Source organism: Pteronotus mesoamericanus, unplaced genomic scaffold, assembly GCF_021234165.1.
Source record: "Pteronotus mesoamericanus isolate MK-2021 breed Mesoamerican mustached bat unplaced genomic scaffold, CSHL_Meso_final contig_269, whole genome shotgun sequence".
NCBI classification, from domain to species: Eukaryota; Metazoa; Chordata; class Mammalia; order Chiroptera; family Mormoopidae; genus Pteronotus; species Pteronotus mesoamericanus.
In genome coordinates, this window is record NW_026555114.1 from 201556 (window position 1) to 224741 (window position 23186).

The window sequence follows — 23186 nt, forward strand, 5'->3', positions numbered from 1 at the left end:
GCTCAGGGAAACAACTATCTGCTTACTTGGACGTCTCCATTTACAGTGCACTAGGCATCTTAACATAGCCAAACATAGCAATTGATTCCAGACATACCCCCATGCTTCATTTTCCCCAAAAAGCTATTCTTCCCTTAGTTTTCCCTAGCTCAGTAAATGGCATGCCATCTGCCCAGAGTTTCAAGCCGCGGAGTGCTCTTTGATTCCTCCCTTTACCTCATCTCCCCACGAAATGCATGGGATGCATTTAAGTCTACCTCCAAAATATATCCCAAAACTATCCATTTAACTCCACCAGCACAGATACCACCCTAGTCCAAAACCACCATCACTATTTCTATTTTGACCAGCCTCCTCGTTCCCATTCTTACCCTTTCTACGGTCCGTTCTCCAAAGAGCCAGAGCCATCTTTTATAAAACATTCACTCATCCATTCAGCAAATATTTATTGAGAGCACACAGGAAATGGGGATACAGCAATGAAGCATATCAGATCCCTGTGCACATGGTCTTTCATTCTAGAACGGGAGAGGCAATGCACAGGAAAATACTTTTGTACAGTACCCATGCAATAAAAAAAAATTAGAAGGATTGAGGGAGGGAGGGTGGGTGGGGCAGGGGGAAGTGGTGGTGGGAAAATGTAGACAAATGTATTTGAACAATAAAAAAATTTTAATAAAGACGAAAATAAATGCAGTTGCTCTCAATACATTTTGAAAGCTTCTCAGATTGTTTAGATTAAAATCCAAATTCCTTGCTATGACCTTGTTATAAGATTCTATGAGATCTATTTGATCTCTGAGATCTATGGTTTCTATTTGTCCCTCTAACTTTATCTGTAACACACTGACTGCTTCACTGCAACTTGTTTCCAGTCACCCTGCCTTTCCTTCTATATCCCAATGTTCCAAACCTTTTTCCTTTCTGCAGAGATGTGTTTCCTCCATCTCCAATGCTGTTTCCCAGACCTGTGAATGCCTGCCTCCTCTTTGCTCAAATATTACTCCATTATTATGAACCTGGATAATATAACTAAACGTAGGTACCTTTCCCTTTCTCTATCAGTTACACAGTGCACTTTCCACTTTCGGTAATTATCTTCCTTATTTTATTAACAGTATCTTCTGTTCCCACCAAAATGTTAAGTTTCCTGAATTGAGGATCTTGATGTGGTTCACCAAAGTATTCCTGAAAGTCTAAAACAGTGTTCTGCATAAGAGACTCGATAATTTTTTTTAAACGAACCAAATAAATACTACGGACTATACAACAAATAAAGATGCAAAGGGACTACCAGACACAACGAACTAGTCGCTCACAGCCGCCAGGCTCCGCCCCACCCCGCCCCCGAGAGCCACTTCCGCCCACGGCCCAGTTGGAGACCTCGTGGGAGAAGTACTCTGCGCAAGCTCCGTGGGACCGCGGAGCTTTCTGGGTAAAGATGGATACGCACGATCTCTTTCGCCGGCTCGGCGCGGGAGCCAAATTCGATGTGAGACGCTTCTCCGCGGACGCAGCCCGATTCCAGGTACTATGCACTGGCGGACAGAAGCCGGAGTAACTGAGAAGGAGCAGGAGGCGGGGAATGAACTGGTTGCTGGGGAAGCCTGCCCTAGGGGACCCCGTGGCCAGGCTGGGGGACATTTCCCCCTCCTTTGGCGTTTAGTGTACCCGCAAACCTACCTGGTCAATTTCGGCATTCTGAATTAACTCGCTTCCCATCCTTTTGTTGACTTACTAGGGCCTGGTCAGGAGACGCTCCCCCCTGCTCCCACCTTCTTAGTTTATTTAAAGTACAGTTGGAATCCTTCTTTCAAAAGTAACCTTTTTTCCCGAAACTAGTGGAAAAGAGTTTTGAAAACAGAAAAAAACTCAAAATGGAGAGAACAGATTGTTTAGTCTACCCGGGTTTGTCTCAGCATGCATCTAATTTGGCATGGCTCATTTTAATCCCGCAATCCCGTGGCGTATTAATTAACCAATGAAAAGAGAGCTTTTTAAATGAGCGGTTTTACATAGGGAAGTAGTGGGGTGGGAAATTGGGAGTAGTTGGAGCCCATTTATGGAAAATCTTCAATGTCAACCTCGGCATTGGGACTAGGGACGTTGGGTGAGTGTGTGAGACACGTATGTTTCTTTGACTGGCGGTGTAGTGTAATTGTTAAAGAGTTTGAACTCTGGAGCTAAATTATTTGGGTCCAGATCAAGTTGCTTAACCTCCTTCATGCCTCGATTTTCTCATTTGTAATATTGCTGTTTACCTCATAGTGTTGTTGAAGGATGAAATAATATAGACACATGTTTAGAAGTATGCCGATAAACATATGTGTTTGTGGCTATTGATTATTATTACTGTTACAAAGTCAGAAAAGGTATCATCTTGGATTCATTTGCCCAAACACAGTTGTTAGTGCAACACATATTTGGTGAAAGCATAAAAAAGATAGGGAGTCAATGAACCTATTTCTTTACTGCCAGTATTGCTTGGGTGAAAGCAATGCCAGTCCGTAGATTTCACTTTTCATTTTTGGGGTTTTAGATAGGAAAAAGGAAATATGACTTCGATTCTTCGGACGTGCTGCAGAGACTGGACTTTTTTGGAAACAAGAAGTCTGTTACAGGTGAGTGTGGAGAATCAAGAACTCACCAGGAGCTCCAAGATGAAGAAAAGAAAGAAGAGAACCCAACTGAAAGGAAGAGGGAGCAGAACAAGAAAAAGAGGAAGAGAATGACTTTAGGTTAGTACTTAATTTCTGTCTTTTCTCTTTATTTAACTTTTTTCAGTTACAAAAATAACACAAGCTTATGGTTACAAGTCAAACAGTACAGTTATTTGTCAGTTGATAGCATTCAGGTTGCTTCCAGGTATTTATTATAAATATGACCACAATAAAGATACATATATATTTTCTGTCCTGAAGGTAGCCAGCCATGTAATATGAAAAATAAGACATTTATTGAAGAAGATACAAGAAACATTGTACATAAGACAGTGACCTATCAGTACTCTTTAAAGTAGGCGCCCTGGGACCTCACACAGTTCTCCCAGGCGCCATCAGCTGCCTTGTCTTTTTTTCCTGAATCTCATTGAGAGTCTGAAATCTGTTCCCTTTCAAAAGTAATTTTAATTTTTGGAAAAGCCAAAAGTTACAGGATGCCAAATCTGGGCGTAGGGGGCTGAGTCACCTGGGTGATTTGATATTTCGCTAAAAAACTGCATAACATGATGCACGAGTGGCTGCATTGTTGTGATGAAGCTGCCAATCACCAGTTGCCCATAGCTGTGGCCTTCTGAATCATCCAAATAGTTTCTGCAGAGGAATATTAAAGCTTAATGCTGAGTCATTTTGAATGTGATGACCATATAGTACACGTGTTTACTCAATAGCGTCTGCCACCCTGGCTGCCTAGTACAGTGAAGTCGTCATTGTTCAAGCATGTGCCTTCCAGTCTACTCTCCTTGGCTGCCAGGTTACATCGATGTTGTGCAAACCATTCTTGTTAATGTTAACAATGGCTGGACTTTTTCCGGACAGACTGTTTTTTACACACACACACACACACACACACAGACACACACACAATTTTGTACAGGTGCTGTTATTTCTGTCATTAGCATCCCAGAGGTGGAGGCACTGGGTGAAGGGTATGAACACTTATTTCTTTGAGCAGGTACTGCAGAATGACTTCTCACACCATGTCAATGCTGGATACTGTTGGTCTTAAGTTTTTTGCAGTCTAATGAGTGAAACTTTTTTATTTATATTTTCTTGATGACTGATGAGGTTGAGCATCTTTTCATGTGCTTTACTGCATATTTATATTTCAACTTCTGTGAATTTGTTCTTACTGTGCATATTTTTCACAGGGTTTTTTTTTCCTGTACTCTAGGATATTTATCTTTGTCTTTATGTCTATTAATTTTTCTTGCCATTTATCTTTTTTAATAAATATTTATACATGGTTTTAAAATGTTATACTATGGTGAAAACTAAATTTTCTTCCCATTCTTTTAGGTCTAGTCCCCTATTTCTCCAGAGGCAACCATTGTTAATCAGTTTCTTATGTATTTTTGTAGACATAATCCTAGTCTCGTGTATTTATGCCTCCCTTTAAATACATGAATGATAGCATACTCTATATGCTGTTCCGTTCTGAACCTTCCTGCCGCCCCCCACCCCACCATTAAAGAACAGTGTATCTTGGAGATTGTTTGGAATCAGTAGGAAGTTAATTGTTTTAACACAGTGTAGTGTCCCATTTTACATTCCATAATTGATTTAACAAGTTCTTTTGTGATGGACATGTAGTTTGTTTTCTCTCTTCTGCTCTTAACGGTGTTGTAATAAATGTCATTTTACTTCCCTGGAAGTGCAGAAGTTTAATAAAGCTTTCTACCAAGATTAGTTGAAAAAAATAGACCTGCCACAAGCTTAGGAAAAGGATTCAAATGTTAGGTAATCAAAAACACCCAGATATGTACTACAACCATATAGCAACAACTATCTATAGACATCTAGTTTTAATTGGAAAATTAAGTATCTTGTGGATTAGTAGTGATTTGGGTCTGTTAATGCTAGCTGTCTCATAAAAGAGAGCATAATTTTAATTTTTGTAAAAAAGTTATTCTAGCCCTGGCCAGTGTGGCTCAGTTTCTTGGAGCATCGTCTCGTAATGGAAAGTTCTTGGGTTGGATTCCTGGTCAGGGCACGTATCTGGATTGCGGGTCTGATCCCAGGTCTGGGTGCATAGGATCCCTGGTCCAGGTGCATATGAGAAGGTAACCGATCCATGCTTCTTTCTCGCATCGATGTTTCTCTCTCTCCCTTCCTTCCTTTTTAAAAGCAATGAAAAAAAATGTCCTCAGGTGAGAATTAATAAAAAAAAAGTTATTCTATTTTGTGATGTCCACCACCAGTATATGAGTTTCCTATTTTGGAAAATTTGTCTCCTTAAGTTTTTGCACCTTTTTTCTATTAGATTGTTCATTTGTTTCTTCTTAATTTACTATGCTGTGTTTAGCATATTATATTTACAAGTGATGTTTTCTAGTTTGCCATGTGTCACATTTTCTTTATCTCTTTTCCATTTTATGTATTAAATTTATCTTTTCCTTTATGGTAAATTTATTTTTTCAAAATTCACCTGTGTTTTCTTATGTATAGTTTGATTTTGTTGTATTGAAATCTTTGACCCTCTGGGATTTTATGTGTTATAAGTAGTGAACAGGGAACTGACTTAATTTTTTCCAGATGGCTAGCTAGTTCTAATATATTGATAATCCATCTTTTCCCTATTGGATTCAAATGCAACTTTTATTTTAAAATTATTTTCCATATATAATAGTCTCCCTTATTTGTGGTTTTGCTTTCCACTCTTTCAGTTACCTGCTGTCAACTGCGGTCCAAAGATATTATATTAAGTAGAAAATTCCAGATATTTTGAGTGAGGAAGAAACCACATTCATGTAACTTTTATTACAGTATAGTGTTGTGATTGTTCTATTTTATTATTAGCTATTGTTGTTAATCTCTTACTGTCCCTAATTTATAAATTAAATTTTATTATAGGTATGTATGTATAGGAAAAAACAGTATATGTGGTATTTGGTACTATCTATCATTTCAGACATCCACAGGGGGCCTTCAAACATATCCTCTTTGGGTTTGGGGGGACTGTTGTATATTTGAGTCTGTCTCTGGGCTCTCTTCTATTTCATTGATTTATATTTCTGTATCTATACACCAATTCCAGCTTATTTTAGTTACTGTGGCCTTATAACATCTTACAAAATTCAGTGGGGTGGTGTAGCATACTATGTTTATTGATTGGGAAGACCCCTAAAGTGATCTGTAGAATCAGTGCAAACCTAATTAAAATTCCAGTAGTCTTTGTTGGTATAAATTGACAAAGAACTGTTTGTTTGTTTTTTAATTAAACATATACCCACCTATTCAACTCCTAGAATTTACTCAAGAGAAAGGAAAACCTGAGTCCTCACAAAGACGTGTATACAGGTGTTCATATAGGTTTTATTTTCAGTAGCCAAAAATTGGAAACGATGCAAATGTTCAACAGGCGAAAGATAAACAAATTGTGTATTCCTATGGTGGAATTCTACCTCTAAATTAAAAGTTTATTAATACTTTAATTATTTTATATTTATTATATAATTTAATTTAATTATATAAGTTATTTAATTATATAATTTATTATGTAATTAATTAAATTATTAAAAGAATTATTAATGCATGGTCCAACATGGATCTAAAATTAACCAGTTTGAGTGAAAGAAGCCAGACTAAATTTAGTATATACTACATGATTTCATTTTTATAAAATTCCAGACAAAGCAGTCAAATCTACAGTGACAAAAAGCAGATAGGTTGTTGCTTAGCAGTGGAGCAATGCATTACAAGGGGCCACAGGATATTTGGGGGGGGGGGGTGATGGAAATAACCCTTAATGTGGTGATGGTTTAACAGGTGTATACATGTGTCAAAACTCCTCAAATTGTGTACTTTAAATATGTTGTATGTCTTTTGAACTTCAGTCAAGTTGAAAAAAGTTAAAAAGAAATTCCAAAAGCTCATTACTTTTCTTAGAGATTTTTAGGTTATTTTACATACTTACTTTCCCATATAAACTTTAAAGTTAGCTAGTCCAGTTACCAAAACAATTCTGTCATTACTTCTCATTACACTAATGTTATTTATAGATTTAGTGAGAGTTGCTATCTTTATTATATTGACTAGCTATTAATATTGTGTTCATTGTTATTATAAGTGATACCTCTTACGTCATATTTATTTTCTAGCTGATTGCATCATTGAAACCCCTATTTAAGTTTTTTAATTAATCTCTTGTTTTCAAGTATACAGTCATCTACATATTACACAGCTGAAACAACTAACAAAAGGAAGAGAATGAGCTTCAAAGCTCTGATTTTACCAATATAGAACCTGGTCTACTTTTCCAATTTTTATTCTTTCTGTCACTTTCTTTTATCTAGTTGCAATAGCTAGCGCTCTTCTTTTGTTGAATATTAAGGGATGACCTTTTTGCTATACCCTAGAATGTTGCACTTAAAATCTTTTAATTTAAAAAATATATATTTTAGAGATTACTTCAGAAGAAGAAGATTCTACTATACAGTGGATATCATCTGTGGAAGCAAAGATTGAAGATAACAAAATTAAAAGAGAAAATAAACTAACTTCAGGGAAGTTGGAGAATATCAGAAAAGAAAAGGTTAGAGAAATACCTTAGCCCCAATTTCTGACCTACTAAATTTTTCACTGTCCTTGGGTTATTCTGTTGGTAAAAGTGCATATGGTTTTGTTAAGATAGAAGATGAATTAGTTTGTATTTTACTTTAATGAAAACTTAAATTATGCTGTGGTTGAACATTTTTTTAAGTTTAAAGTTTTGAAACTTGAACAAGTCAGTAAATATATAATTCTTGACCTATTTAGGTTTTAAGATTGATAATGTATATAGAATTACATTTTTAAAATTTCTTAATCTCTTTTGATGAATATAAAATTGGCCCCCTCTTCTCCTCTATGTTAAGCTCACTGGTTTAGGAGGATGTCCTTTGACAGGGATTTGAGAGTTAGAATTCTCAAGAAACTGATTTTATTTTATTTTATTTTATTTTATTTTATTTTACTTTGTTTTACTTTATTTTACTTTATTTTACTTTTTATTCATTTTTGTAATCCTCACCTGAGAACATACTTAGAAAGAGGAAGAAAGGGGGAGAAACATTGCTATGAGAGAGAAACATTGATCAGTTGCTTCTCATCTGCGCACCAACCAACTGGGGACTAATCCCACAAACTACGGCATGTGCCCTGGCCTGAAATTGGACCTGCAACCTTTGAGTTTATAGGATGAAGCTCCAACCAACTGAGCCACACCAGCAGGGCAAGAAACCTATTTTATAACTTGGAACTAGGGGGAGTAGAACGCAGAAGAAACAACAAATAAGCTGTTGTCATGTCTCTTGCACACGGAGAATACTGTTCAGCTTACTTCAGTAACCCAGAATGCAGAATTTGGCTGTCTCTTAATCAGAGAATGGGAATTTCACAGACCAAATCAATACCACTTTTGGGACTCAGTTTAATAAGTAGAGTTTAGGGTAAATCTTCAGAAAGCACTGGCACTTGTATGCTAAGTGCCATATAAAGAAAACAGATGGATGCAAAGCCTACTTTCTAAAAGTTTATATAAGATAAGTTATGACAGTAGCACACTAACATGAATAACGCATAACATTGACATTCACGTGACGAAAGCATGGGTGGACAGGTTTCATTCTTATGAAGGCCTTTCGTCTATGAAAGGACATCAAGTGTACCCAATGTTTGTCTCTTTAGGGGCTTGGAATTTAACCAAAAAATGTCATATACTGTTAAAGTTTATCTTAGACTTTTATAACAACTGACAGTATTTTTGACCATATCCATGGTGACCCCTTTATTTTGCTTTTCAGATAAACTTCTTGAGGAATAAACACAAAATTCACATCCAAGGCACTGATCTTCCTGACCCAATTGCTACATTTCAGCAACTTGAACAGGAATACAAAATCAGTTCTCGACTGCTTCAGAACATTCTAGATGCAGGCTTCCAGACACCTACGCCAATCCAAATGCAAGCTATTCCAGTTATGCTGCATGTGAGTAAGAGCTCTAGAATGCCTCTAACCTTCTTCCCTGTGTTTGCTTATCCTTTTCTCTGTGTTTGAACTCTTTCTTTCTACCCTATCTCTTGCCCCTGTTGAAATCCTTACCTTGCTTTTAAAGTCCATCTCCAGTGCCTGTGCCTTTATAAAACCGGCCTTGATCACTACAGCTAGATGTGATCTTTCTCTTCTACCACCCAAGTCTCTATGGTATTTAATGTGTTCTTTTTCTTGCCACATTTATCTTACACTTTGCTCTGTATTTGCACTAATTATCTTTTCCTTTTACAAGAGTGTAAACACTCTGAGGATAGGGACTATGTCATGTTTATTCATCCATGATTCAGTTTATAATTCCCAGGAACTATTTCAGGAATACAGAATTTTTGTACTAACCTGACTTTTTTCCCCAATACTTTTTATTATTGATGTATACTTTATATACAATGAAATACATAGATTTTAAGTGCACAGTTTAATGAGTTTGAATGATGCATACCCTATGTGACCATCACCCCAATGAAGATGTATAACATTTCTGTTATCCCAGAAAATCCTCCTGTGCCCTCTCCATTCTGTCCTCACCCCACCCCTGCCTGGAAGTAACTACTGTTCTGATTTCTATTCCCATTTATTACATCTGCCTCTTCTAGAATGTCAGATAAGTGGAATAGTTCATTATTTATTCTTTCATTGCTGGTTTCTTTCACTGTGTTCAGTGTATCATGATTTGCATATCCACCTATTGGTAGATGTGTGGGTTAACCTAGATTTTTGGAAATAACGTTTTCTAAGGTTTCTTTTTGTGGTGGTGCAAAGTGACTTTTTTCCTTCCACAGTCGGGGTGGCCTTTAGTTCTGGTGGTCATAGGACACCGTGCTGGTCCTTTCCATGCTCTTTGGGGACTGAAGTGAAAGCACATTTGAATGATGCCGTTGACTCAAAGTAAATCTGCTTCCATTCTGTCACCACTTCTTTTTTCCCCCAGCCATTTTGTTACTTATTAAAATCTTCCCCAGGGACTGAGCAGTACACGTATCAGGACAAAAAGTCGCTTTTGTAATTTTGCTTTGATAAAGAGTTTAGTGGCAAAGAACAATTGAAATAATGGAAATAATCGAGGTTGTGAGTTATCTTTGGATTTTAGTTATCCACATTCTTTCCCCAGTTCAAATGGGTGTTGGCAGCAGTGCTCATTCAGAAGCTCCATTGGGGTGGTAGTGTCAGGGGTGGCAAAGGTTAGAGAAGCAAGTATGGGAGAAGGTAGAAGGGTGATGAGAACAGGAATGATTGGATTTATCACGTGTAGTTTTATTTGTTATTTATATGGCCGGTAGCATCATTTGACCAGGCTCTGAAAAATTTATGTACTTCTCCTTGTATTTAATATGCTCTGTTTTTAGGGTCGAGAACTTCTGGCTTCTGCTCCTACTGGCTCTGGAAAGACCTTGGCTTTTAGCATTCCCATTTTAATGCACCTGAAACAACCTGCAAACAAAGGCTTCAGAGCCCTGATTATATCACCAACACGAGAGCTTGCCAGCCAGGTATGACTTGCAGCTTCTAAAGAGGATGTGGCTGGTGTTTGCTTCAGTCATCTTGCTTATTTGGGGGTAAAAAAATGGTCTCGAAAGAGTAAGGCCTGTGTCTTTTGTCACGGTCAAGTATTCTGTGCAGAGCACATTTCTAGTATGTTAATGCATATGGGCAAATCTTTCGAAAGATTTTCTAAAAAAATTAACATTTGTATCTTTTTGGTGAATCCTCTGATAAGAGCCTTGAAGTTAAAGGGCTACTATAATACATAGTTGCTCTTAAATTTATTTTTCTCACCTAGAAAAATGAAAACTCATCTAACTCATCTAAGTTTTTGAGAAAACTGTACAATCATTTACTCCACTGTCCAATGTACTTAATGTAAACTACATGCCAAGTATGAAATAGTTTTATAATATTATAATAGTATTGTATTCTAAAAACAATACATAACAGATTGAAGAGTTTGGTTTTATCTCTCAGAACTGGTTTACTAGATCCAAAGAAACTACTGAATCTTACAAGGCATTGGAGTTCCAAACTGCTGAGATTCCAGGTTAATCTACACATTTTTCAGGTTTAACCTCAGATATTTATGGAGTGGTAAAGGATTTATTTTGTTAATAATGTAAAAGACTATATATCATATCCAACTATTTTAGCAGCTAATGTTTTTTTATCATTTTCTGTTTTAGATTCACCGAGAGTTAGTAAAAATATCTGAGGGAACAGGATTCAGGATACACATGATCCACAAAGCAGCAGTTGCAGCCAAGAAATTTGGACCAAAATCATCTAAGAAATTTGGTAAGGGATTCATGCTTGAGATGTAGAGCATGAAGAGGATTTAGAAATTACAAATATCCCAATTGACACCTAAGTGTTCTTAAAGTGTAGTCATGCATATCCTTAGTTTGATTTTTAGAGAAGCTGAAAGAGATCTCCCCACTCCAAGCCAGCAGCTATATAAATGTATACTGGTGGTTCTCCACCAAAGGCAATTTTGCCCTCTACCCACCTCACCCTCCAGGGACATTTGGTAATATTTGGAGATGGTGCTACTAATCTATAGTGGGCACAAGCCAGGGATGCTCTTTAACATCCAACAGTGTACAGGACAGACCTCTACATTGAAAGAGTTGTCTGGCCCAAAAATGTCAATGTAATGAGATTAAGAAACCTCCTTTATACTAAATGCCATGGAAATAAATACTCTTCAGACCAGAATAGCTTACATCTCTTCCCTATCAGCCAGAGAATCTGCTTTTACCTGTCTTTTATCTTGAGCTTCTGAATAAAATTTCATTTTAAAAAGGATTTTCTTTGGAAAAAAAAGTTTGAAAATCAAACTGCTGGATTATGGTGTCCTTGCCTCTTAGAAGCTGAAAAAAACAGATCAAATGTAATAATAAATAAAGGGTATACTAGTTTGTGCTATGATGATTAAAAAAACAAATTCAGTATGTAGGGTAGCTTACTGACAGGGAAGAACTTTTGTGTTGTTGGTGTAGTGAGTATAATCACTCCCTCTTCTCCCCACTTCAGGTTATTGACTGAAACTCAGGAGGCTTAATTCTCTAGTCCAAGAAATGAAACTTGTCTTTGCAGTTTATACCATTTGTTTTTCCTATAGATATTCTTGTGACTACTCCAAATCGACTAATCTATTTATTGAAGCAAGATCCTCCAGGAATAGACTTAACAAGGTACAGATGATATTTTAATGTCTTTTATGTGTGTTTTTCATTTAGTTGATTATATATTGTCCTCAGTTGCTTATATTGTTGCCCTTTGGAGCTTGCTGCCTGCCAGCTTTTAGTAAGTGTTGGTGCTGAGAATGACCGTTTTAATTAAACTCATAGAAAAATAACTCTCTGGTCTGGAAGAAAATTACAGATTCTGATAAGCATTTAGCACAGAATCCCCTTGGACTTTTTCATGTCTTTCAGCAATGGTGGTGGAGCTTATAAGGTTTATGTGAAGCTTTGGTGTTGTTAATGGAACCTTATATCTTTAAGGCTCATGGAATAGGTATATTAACTTATCTTATTTTTACTTTTTTCCTCCTTATTTTTCTTGTACCTTTTTGTCATATGGTATGTTGGTATGAGAAGCAGCATTATGGTTTGACTTCTTCATGTGTCTTCATATTTTAGTGAAATGTCTGTTTTCCCGTTTAATACCCACAAGTTGTTTTGTTATTGCTTAGTGTTGAATGGCTGATAGTAGATGAATCAGATAAACTGTTTGAAGATGGCAAAACTGGGTTCAGAGACCAGCTGGCTTCTATTTTCCTGGCCTGCACATCCCACAAGGTCAGAAGAGCTATGTTCAGTGCAACTTTTGCATATGATGTTGAGCAGTGGTGCAAACTCAACCTGGACAATGTCATTACTGTGTCCATTGGAGCAAGGTAATTGTTCTGCATTATCCCACTGTTTCTTAGACTCAAGTCATTTTTTTAGACTCAAGAAGATAGGTTGTTTGGCCTAAGATTCATAATAGACAATTTTACTGAAAGAAATGTATTCTTTAAAGTCAAAATTAAGGGTTTTCTATTTTAGAATAATCCAGGGGGACGTTGTCATGTTACTATTCCCATCATCATGCTTTTAGTTGATTTTCCCATCCACAGAGTATAGCATGAGTTCTGTTGCCACCCAGAAGATTTAATTTCTTTGCTGACTTAACTAAGTAGGACCAGAGAGAAGGAAGCTGATGTTAGTGGGCAGCTTGATTTATAATTCCTTTTAAAAATATTTTGGGGAGCATTTTATGCTAAATGAATGTTCAATGGTAGAAAAAAGTTTTTGGAAGTTTGGTTATTGCCACTTTATAGAATATTATACAACCCATGGAATGATAAGTATGAAGACTGTAGCTATTTGAAAAAGTACTTATAATACCATATTAAGTAAAAACGAAGCCAAATGGAAGAATAAAAAATACCCTGTCTACTTTAAACATAATTCTTTTGTAGAAAAAGGAAATAGAACCAACTCACCATAACTAATTATGAGAGCAGACAACAAAAATGGAAAAATATATATGACATAGTATAATGTATTGCGGCAGCTTATGGAGCATTAATAAAGACTCAGTCCCAATGTCTGTCTGTAAATAAACCCTGCTAATCAGTAAGAAAAAAATTAATAAAAAAGAAAAAATCTAGCTACCTGTGATAACAACCTTGAAAACGTTCTAATTATTTTAACAAATAATTTTACTTTTGGAAAGATTTTTTAAGTAAATTAGACGTGAAAGTTTATGACTAGAGCACAAAAAAATGTCAAAGTATATTATAAAATGGGAGAATTTTGGCAATTTATTTTATTGTTTACCTTTTCTATATTTTTCAAACTTTAAAAAAAAAGTTTTTTTAAATCTTCTCCTGAGGATATGTTTATTGATTTTAGAGAAAGAGGAAGGGAAGGGGGTGGGGAGGAGAGAGAGAGAGAGACAAAGAAACATCATTGTGAGAAAGGAAACATCAATTGGTTGCCTCCGGTACACACCCAGATCAGGGATAGAATCCACAGCCTTTTGGTATACAAGATGACACTCCAACCAAGTGAGCCACTTTGCCAGGGCTATGTTTTTCAAATTTTCTTGATAATATTTTTATAACTACAATAAAACTTTTAAAAAATAACTTTAGGTTAAGTATATATAATTAAGTACTCATATTGACAATGGAAAAGTTCGTTCTTTTGGAGTCTTGTGTCAATTTTTTTCATTTATTTAGAATTTTGGAGGGGGGCGGGGAAGCAAAAATTGGCTCTTGCAAACTATAAGATATCTTTTCTTCTCAGGAATTCTGCAGTAGAGACTGTAGAACAAGAGCTTCTGTTTGTTGGGTCTGAGACTGGAAAACTTCTAGCCATGAGAGAACTTATTAAAAAGGTATGTTTGGAAAACAGTCTTGAATATTGATAAAGTTCACTAAGGCTTAATGTTTTGGTGAGAGGCTGAGCTCTATTCCTGCATCATGTTTAAGAATCCAGTGGTACATAGTTAAGGACAGTGGGCCAGCTCTTGTCCCAAGGTGGCGAGGCTCAACTATTAGGATATAGTAAGCTTTCTATCCACAGCTCAGGGTAGGCTAGGAGAAGACCTGCCCGATGCCCTGAAAGCCTTTTTCCACATCTACATGTATATGTGCTCCCTGCGTCCCCCCATCCTTCTGCTGGTTCCTTACTGAACTGGGGCATTGTAGAATGAGTAGGACAATGACTAGGTTTTTCTGTTTGTACCCCTTGAGTAAATACTGAGTAGAAGCCATAGTTAAAAGGTTAAGTACTGAAGAGGTGGGGGGAGGGGGAGAGTAATAAAAGAAATATAAATCCTAAGCGCTGCCCCTAGAACTTAGTCTTTTTTAGGGGCTAAAATAAATACACTTGTGTAAGATAGTTTGTGGTAAAGTGCCATAAAAGGCTTTAGAGTGTTTTTCTTAAACATTCATATAGTCATAAGGGGCCATCAGGGTAAGTTGAATTGGTTGGAGAAAGTCTTGTAGAGGAAACGCTACTAATCTGGGCCATGAAGGATTTGGGGGATTAAAAAGTGAGTGGGGGGCAGTGTTGGTGGCAGGATGCGCAGCTGTAGTAAAGTCTCAGAGGTGGAGGCGAACACAGTGAATGTGTTTGGAGACTGCGGAGAGAGTTTATGGTAGGAATTAAAGACAGTCAGTTTGGACAGGATAGTTGGGGTCAAGTTAAAAGAAACCACGGAACATTGTTGAAGAATGTGACCGCATAATTTTTAAGGAAAATTAAACAATGGTATATAGGATGGATTGTATTGGAAAGAGACTGAAAGTAAAGAAACCAAATTAATAGGCTATTAGATTAGGCTGGTCAGACATAAGGAGGAGATAAATGAAGGTAACAGCCTTAGTGGTGGAGTGTTACCAGTAGTTGGAGGATGAAAAGAAAAGGTGTTTGCAAGTACCTGGTGATGGCAGAAGTGGTTAAGAGCATGCTCTGGGGCCAGACTACCTGGATTGGAATCCTGGCTCTAGTCAAATTAACCTCTCTTCCACAGTTTCCTCATCTGTAAAATGGGGATAATAATATCTACCTCTTAGAGTTGTTTTAGCATTAGTGAGTTAAAACAAATGTAGTACTTATAATAGTGGTTGGCACATAATAAATACTATGTGTTTTAAAAATATTCTTAAGGATATCATTTGACAATAGGAAATTAAAGTTTTTCACAGATACATAGGGTTGTACACCAGGTATTTTTTTGTCATGTGTGAACTTCAGGAGGTTTGTGAACCCTCTAAAATTATGTTAGGTTTTTTTGTAAACGTGTGGCTGCTTATTAGAAAGCTTCATAGCTTTCATTAGATTTTGAAAAGGGTGTGTGACCCAAAATAAAGAGGTTAAGCCATAACATGGACAGTTGAAAATATACAGAGCTGGTTTAGAAAGAGGCCTGGTATGATATGAATGTAAAAATCATTTGCTTAGAGGTGGTAGTTTATAACTGAGATTTTAACTTAATAAGATAAATATTACATTGAGAGAACAGAGAACCAAGAACTAAGCTTTGGGGGAATACCTACAGTTAGGGTAGACAGTGAATTAAATACACAGTCATTACATTTTAAACAGACTTCAGGGAGTGTGTATCCATCACTGTAGAAGGGTGAAGGGGGTAAATTAGACAAGACAAATTCACACATGGAGAATTTACAAGATGGAGAGTACAGTTCAAGTTGGTTGGAAAGAACCCATTGTAGAGAAGAGATGATATGGAAGACAGGCAGTTTAGACTGCTGGTCCTAGAAATGTTAGCAATGGAAGTACACTAAATTCAATTGAGTTCTTCTATGAATTAAAATCATATGAAATACTGAGTTTATATTCTTAATTATGGGTTATGTGTGTTGATTTTTGCCTTTCTTTTAGGGTTTCAGTCCACCAGTTCTTGTTTTTGTTCAGTCTATTGAAAGGGCTAAAGAACTTTTTCATGAGCTCATATATGAAGGTATTAATGTGGATGTTATTCATGCTGACAGAACGCAGGAACAGGTAAAATCAAATGTATACTTTCAAAATGATAAAGTTTTAAAATATTGGCATAAACTAATAAAGTTCTTCTTTTCCATTCCTAGAGTAGTACTAAAAACATTTAATACATATTTTATTAACAGAGAGATAACACAGTCCACAGCTTCAGAGCAGGAAAAATCTGGGTCCTTATTTGTACAGCCTTGCTAGCCAGAGGAATTGATTTCAAAGGTGTGAACTTGGTGATCAACTATGACTTCCCGACGAGCTCGGTGGAGTACATCCACAGGATAGGTGAGCTGTCCTCTGACCCCGTGCTCCTCCGTTCTAGCCCCTCTGCTGTTCCCTGCAGCCGTGCTCATTTTTAGTGCTGTGAAAAACCCACTGACTTTTATATGTGGATCTTAAAGGTCCCTTTCCTCCAAAAAAGATTTTTAATGGTCTGGTTTCTCTTAGGTCGAACTGGAAGAGCAGGGCATAAAGGAAAAGCTGTTACATTTTTCACTGAAGATGATAAACCATTATTAAGAAGGTAAATTAGGGAAAGTAACTTAGTGTTAAGCTTGCAATGTTGATTCATTAGTCTTACACATATACACAATTAACAGATAAACTACAAAAGAGCTTTTTCCAAAATTCTGTTACAGTAATAGTCAATGAAATTTTAGCAATGAGAAAAGGAAGAATGATCAAAAGGCCTTGTTTTTGCCCTTCCATTATTATTTTTAATAATAACAAATATCGTCAGATTTTAATAACTCATGGAATTCTCCCAATAGCCACCAGTTGATATTACTCACAATGTAATATTAAGGTTTTTGAATGAGTGAATAGTTTAAAATTAACCCTCGAGTCTCTATAGCCCCATCAAAAGTATCTCTTATTGTAGTGCATCCTTCTCACTACTCTTAGGGGAAGATGGAGTTCTATATTTAGTCCCAGGAAAAATTATTTCAGTGACACACTCTAATATTATTCAGTTGTAGTCCCTTGAGGCCTGGGTAACATAGGATATACTTTTAGAATCATGGGTCTTAACTTAGCCATCAGCATAGATACTACTATAGAAGCTGAGTTTCCTACATTTTGGCTGCCTACAGAAAATTTAGGCCGACAGTTGGTAACATGTCACATTTCTAACAATTGTAATTGATTTATGGCCAAAGGCACCTTGTAATTTGAATTTATCCATTTTGGTGAAGATTTTGATTTGTACTTCAGAACTTTTGGCTCCGTCAGCCTTGGTTTTGCTTTGAGCAGACTTTCACATGTGCATGTGTAGGAGAATATGTATTCTAACAGCCTAGATTCACCTGAAGTTTCCTCAGTAAGTCCAAACGTGTGAATCTCATAACCCCCCCCCCCCGTATCAGTGTAACTATGCACCTCAGTTTTCCCTCTGAGGAATGGGGGTAATGATAGTACTTACTACAAAGGGTTGTTGTGAAGATTGAGTAAGTTACTCTACAGGAAAAACTTAAGACAATGCCAAACCCATAGTGAGCACTATCATTTAATAGATGTAAGCTTGCCTCTGGCTTCAGTCAATGTTTAATCCAAGCTTGACCTTAGTAGCTTTTTAGGCTTGATGAAATAAATGTTGAGCAGAAATAGCTGCTATCTAAAATTATTCATCAACATTGATTTTAGTCCAGCAGACATTGAGTAATCCAGTGTGATTATAGCTGGTGATAATTGATATTATATCAAAACACTTTACTGGATTACTTTCTTGTTTGTATAGCTTTAGTTCCTCTTGTACAGAGGGTTTAAGTTCACAAACATTAGCACAATAAGATACACATTTATCTTATTCATATGGGAACCTCTTTCAGCGTTGCCAATGTCATACAGCAGGCGGGATGTCCTGTTCCAGAATACATAAAAGGGTTCCAGAAACTACTCAGGTACAACTTTAAATTTACCAGACCTTCTCTCATTCTCTCTCTCTCTTTGCCTGTACATTCTTGCTTTCATACTCTTACACATTATAGTTCCAACAATACTACTACTTTTAAAACATCTTAAGATAAAAATTTTCCTTTTAAATATTTGTTAATATTGTATATTCTTCCCTTGCTAGTTTTTTCATCCTTGAAATTTTAAGTATTTATAGTTTTTTTAAAGAAATTATTCAATGTGAGTGAAATATAATTAGATTTTGTTTTAGTTCCTAAAAATGGTAAAAGTGGTAAATTGGCCAAAATCAAACTCCGATGTGTATTGGCACAGGATACAAGGTTGACAAAGGACATATTTTAATCACAATCAGTGCCTTCTTAAAAATTGAATTTCTCATACGTTTGTGTTACAAATGCTATTAGGTAATCTAGTACAGAAAGTGGGTACAGTGTGGATAAACCAGTAAGTGGATTAAAAAAATGAATTTTGTTGTCAAGAATCACAACTAGTGTTAGATTTAGTTTTTAAATTAAGATTCACTTAACTCTTTTCTCTCTTTGTAACTTGCAGCAAACAAAAGAAAAAAATGATTAAGAAGCCTTTGCAAAGAGAAAGCATTAGTACAACTCCAAAATACTTCTTAGAAAAAGCTAAGGATAAACGGTAAGTATGGGGTGAGAAAGTTAACTGTTTTACTCCATTATATCGTTATAGTAGGCATTTTTCCCTTAGAACAAGTTTTTTAGAAATAGAATTAATAGGTTTACAGTGTGTTGTAGAATATAATAAAAGTAATATATCTTAGGTTGGCTGTGATTTGGAAGCTTGGATGATTCAATCTTGGAATTTTTCTGTATCTCTCTATTAACAGTCTGCTTTTCTTCCACCTCTGAAAATAGGATTTCAGTTCACTCTGAATTAGAATTGCACTGCCCACCGTCTCCACACAGCTGGCCTCAGAACGTACTGAGGCCAAAAGTTAGGGCACACACTGATGAAGCTTTCCTTGAAGCTCTCTGTTTCTGGGCAGGGTTTCAATATAATCTTAGACTTATGTGGAAAAATCTCTAAAAAATATGTCTTGGTTAAATTTGTAGTAGTTTTGTTGAAGTGAATGAGGGTTTTAAGTCACAGATTTTTTTAGCATACATACAGGACTCCTTTTTTTTTGCTCAGTATTGCTAGGAAGCTACATGTTTTGATAGGAGTAGGCTAATATATTCTGAACAGCAGTACTGTTTTTACTATTTATGGAAACTGACACTCTTCAAATTCTACTAGTACCACTTAATGTATAATATATATGAAATGTAGGCATTTACTGAGTGTCCGTTGTTCTGCCAGGTACTTGATGGTGGTAGGTTATACAAATGACGATAAAATGAGACCTGTTTCTTGAAGTTAATATGCAAAAGAAAAAGAGAGAATAATTTATTAAATAAAATAGAAGTCTAGAGACGGGAAAAATCATTATGGATTAGTATAGTCACAAAGTTTCGAGGAAGGAGAACAATCTTTAAGGATAGGTAAAATTTAGGCATGTAGAAGGAACAAGGTAAACAAAGACATGATAACTGGAATGCACTTCCCTTCTAAGTGGGCAAGAGTCTTACCTGACATTTTGTATTAACTATGGGAAATAATGTTCAGTTCAAGTATACAGAGAGTACACAGTGTCCCAAAGTTTCAGTTCAATTTTAAGCTCTAATAACCTGGGAAGAGTAAATGCTACAAATTTATAAAAATGTAATTTGAAAGAGTAATCCTTTTAATTTTGTTTGTACTTAGTTTTGTGAGTTCTTAATAGGTTTTTTCCTTAAATCCTCACCTGAGGATATGTTTTTTGATTTTTAGAGAGAGAGGAAGGGAGAATGAGAGAGAGAGATATCGATGTGAGAAACATCGATTGGTTGCCTTCCATATGCGCCCCAACCAAGGGTCGAACTCACAACCTAGGTATGTGCCCTGACCAGGGATCAAACCCACAATCTTTTGATGTGTGGGTGACACACCAACCACCTGAGCCATCTAGTAAATAGGTTTTTAAATTTTTTGTGGCAGCAGTTTCTGGGTGACACTTTAGACTGGTGGATTGGTAGAGAAAGTCACTGCGCTTGGCTAACCTAATGTGTCAAATTTTTTTTCTTTTTGGTGAGCTGTATCAGAACTGTTGTACATGCATTAGAACCTTGTTCTTTGGGTGATCTTACAGCTAGGATTGCAAATGCAATCATACACTTTCAATGTTATTTTTTGTCTTTTTGTAGCATTTATACTTAATGAGGTTATTAAAACTTAAAGCTGTGGCTAGTGAACACATACAATACAGTGTACAGATGATGTGCTGTGGAATTTGGGCACCTGAAACCTGTATAGTTTTGTTAACCAGTGTCACCCCAATAAATTCAATAAAAAGGAAACAACCTTAAAGCTGCACTAAAACTTTGAGGACACTTGGTGTAAATTTTGTCACTTTAGACCCTTAAGACACTCCCTTCATTTTCTTCATATTTAAAGGCCATACTTCTCAACACAGCCTACAAACAAGAACTGATCTGACCCTAGCTTAGTTTTCCAAGATGGATATTCCTTTAAGGATGCTGTCCACCCCTGTAGCCTCAGTTTATACCTCTATGTTGATAACTCTTATGTCCATATGTTCAGGCCCAGGTTCTCAACCTGAAAGGAAATAATACCCACTCTGCCACTCAGGGTTGGCTGAGGATTAAATGAGTTAATATACACTTGAGAACTTTGCATTGCTGTACTGTGGTAGGCAAACATTGATTATTTTCTCAAAACTTGTTTCTTTTTCCTGTGTTAAGATTTAGTTGATGGCACCCACCTAAAATCAGACTGTTGGGATTCATGTCTAACATTCGTTACCAATGTGTGATGATCAGCAAGTTGTCCGGCCACTCTGCTTCATTTTCCTCATCTGTAAAATGAGGATAACAGTAGAACCTTCTTCATAGGTTAGGAAGATTACCCAAGGTGATAACATAAAAGGCACTCATAACAGTATTAACACTTAATCAGTATTAACTCTTACTTTTAGGTCAGGATCAGAATCTGTCTTGTATACCATGGTGTAATGTGCAGTTTATTGTGACCTTTCTGTCTCACTTAGATGATTGTGGGTTTCTAAAGGGCAGAGACCTAAATGCATCTTCGTGCTCCTCTTGCCTCATATATTTGATTATACAGTAGGTTTCAGTCAATGTTGATTAAACTAGTAGATTTTTGGAAAGTACATACAACAGAATTTCTGATTCAGCTTTCCTTACTCTCCTTGTCATAGGAAAAAGGTCACTGGTGAGAACAGCAAGAAGAAAGTAGCCCCTGAAGACAAAAGTTAAAATTTTTTTTTAAAACTGTATCAAAAATGTAATTTTATAATCTAAACATGAATGTTGTTTTCATGGAATACTTCATCTTAAAATCACCTGTGCCAGAAGTTGAAATCAACTACGAGAACATGGGACTAGTGAAAAATGATCATAAACTTTCAGTGCATGATGTGAAATTTCAATTTATAAGTGACTTTTAAGTGGTTACACAATGAAAATAACATTCATCAACATTTCTGTGTTTTGAATCCAGAGAGATGCTTCTTATAGAAGAACAAAAACTTACACTAAAAATGACAGCACCCAAATGTGGTGAACTGTTAAGGATTTTTCCCTTCAGGTGTGAAGGAAGTGTGAAAATACCTTATGGAGAGATATCTGGAACTAAATTTTCAAAATAAAGACTTGAGATTGAATGTCCCTCCCCTGACCTTGTGTTTTGTTTTGTTTTGTTTTTGTCGTTTGAGTGGACAAGAAGCAGAAGCTGTCTACCAAGAAGAAACCTCCTGTTCTTTACTTTACTATTTAATTTCTTGATGGCCTTTTGTGGTGTAAGCCACAACAAAGAGATGCCTCTTCTGTGGCTGGTTATTCAAGTTCTCTCGTGTTTTAGGTTTTATTTTTTCTTTTAGATAGAAAGGGAGGTAGAAAAGAGAGGGAAAGAAACTTCAACGTGCATGAGGAACACTGATCTCTCTCACACCCCTGGTCCTCAACCTAGGCATGTGCTCTGACCAGGAATTAAATTGGTGACTCTTCGTCTGCAGGACGACATTCAACCCACTGAGCCACACCATTTAGGGCAGGTTCTCTATGATTTTAAATTCTTTGGTCTGTTAAATATCCTTATATCTCGTTGGTAAGGTAGCTCATACTTTACCTGTTATAATGTTGCAATTACAAGCTTATGGTCAGCCTCTCTCTTTTCATTTTTCATCATTTAACCATGCTCTTTCCTGTCCTTCCATTCAAGATGGTTTTGCTTGAAAACTGATAAATGTTTTATCCTGATAAGGAAGAATGTTCCTGTTACTTGATACACCTCTGGCTGCATTCTCTTACAGCTTATTTTTCCTGAGGCGTTATGGCCTTTCATCCACTTTGTAAGCAGGTCTCAGTCAAAGGTAAAGGATTATGATTATACAGTGATAAAGACTATTTAGGACTAGCAGATTCTTCTCCATTGATAGAGTTGTACAGTAGAGTAAAAAATCATCTTTAGTCCTCTCTGGGTTCCAATTTAGTTTGAAGTGACATGGCTAAACACACATAGGGTCAGAATTGCCAGTAAACATGGGACCCATAATGGCACCTCCCTCAGGAAAATGGTGAAGTAAATCAAAATCAGCCAGCATGCCAAGTACCCTTGCTCCTCCTGTGGCGAAACCAACATGAAGAGGTGAGCCGTGGGGAGCTGGCACTGGTTCCTGCATGAAAACAGTAGCTTGGACCTACAACAGCACTTCTGCCATCGCAGTCAAGTCTGCCATCAGAAGACTGAACGAACTGAAAGACCAGTAGAAGCTCTGCAATTTGAAACATCGCTAGCCTTTAATAAATGAGTTAATTTATGTAATAAAATAAGTAATCCTTTAGTAAATGGTTAATTTATGTAACAAAAAAAATCAGATGTGTAACATATTTAGAATGACACCCGACATTCATGTTAAAGTTTACTATTCTCAACAC

At 36.5% G+C, this 23186-nt stretch overlaps 1 protein-coding gene across 2 annotated transcripts; it reads left to right on the forward strand.

The window, feature by feature from the left end:
- The first annotated feature begins 1419 nt into the window (after window positions 1–1419).
- On the forward strand, window positions 1420–21922 carry DDX52 (DExD-box helicase 52). Of its 2 annotated transcripts, XM_054574829.1 has the most exons (16): window positions 1420–1528; window positions 2540–2738; window positions 7121–7251; window positions 8501–8686; window positions 10096–10239; window positions 10924–11035; window positions 11862–11934; window positions 12438–12641; window positions 14041–14131; window positions 16144–16266; window positions 16389–16539; window positions 16702–16777; window positions 18081–18152; window positions 18718–18810; window positions 20002–20103; window positions 21449–21922. In XM_054574829.1, exons 1-16 carry the CDS (start codon window positions 1442–1444, stop codon window positions 21504–21506), a joined length of 1902 nt encoding a protein of 633 aa, XP_054430804.1. In that variant the 5' UTR covers window positions 1420–1441; the 3' UTR covers window positions 21507–21922. The 2 variants fall into 2 exon arrangements, with proteins under 2 accessions (XP_054430804.1, XP_054430805.1); XM_054574830.1 differs by lacking the exon at window positions 20002–20103.
- The last annotated feature ends 1264 nt before the right edge of the window (window positions 21923–23186 follow it).

What these genes read in the sequence shown, in the direction of transcription:
- DDX52 (XM_054574829.1), top strand. Translation starts at nt 1,442, where the DNA reads ATGGATACGCACGATCTCTTTCGCCGGCTCGGCGCGGGAGCCAAATTC. An exon ending in GATAAACCATTATTAAGAAG is followed by an intron (nt 16,778 to 18,080) that starts GTAAATTAGGGA and finishes AACCTCTTTCAG; the next exon opens with CGTTGCCAATGTCATACAGC. An exon ending in GGGTCGAACTCACAACCTAG is followed by an intron (nt 20,104 to 21,448) that starts GTATGTGCCCTG and finishes TCCTTGTCATAG; the next exon opens with GAAAAAGGTCACTGGTGAGA.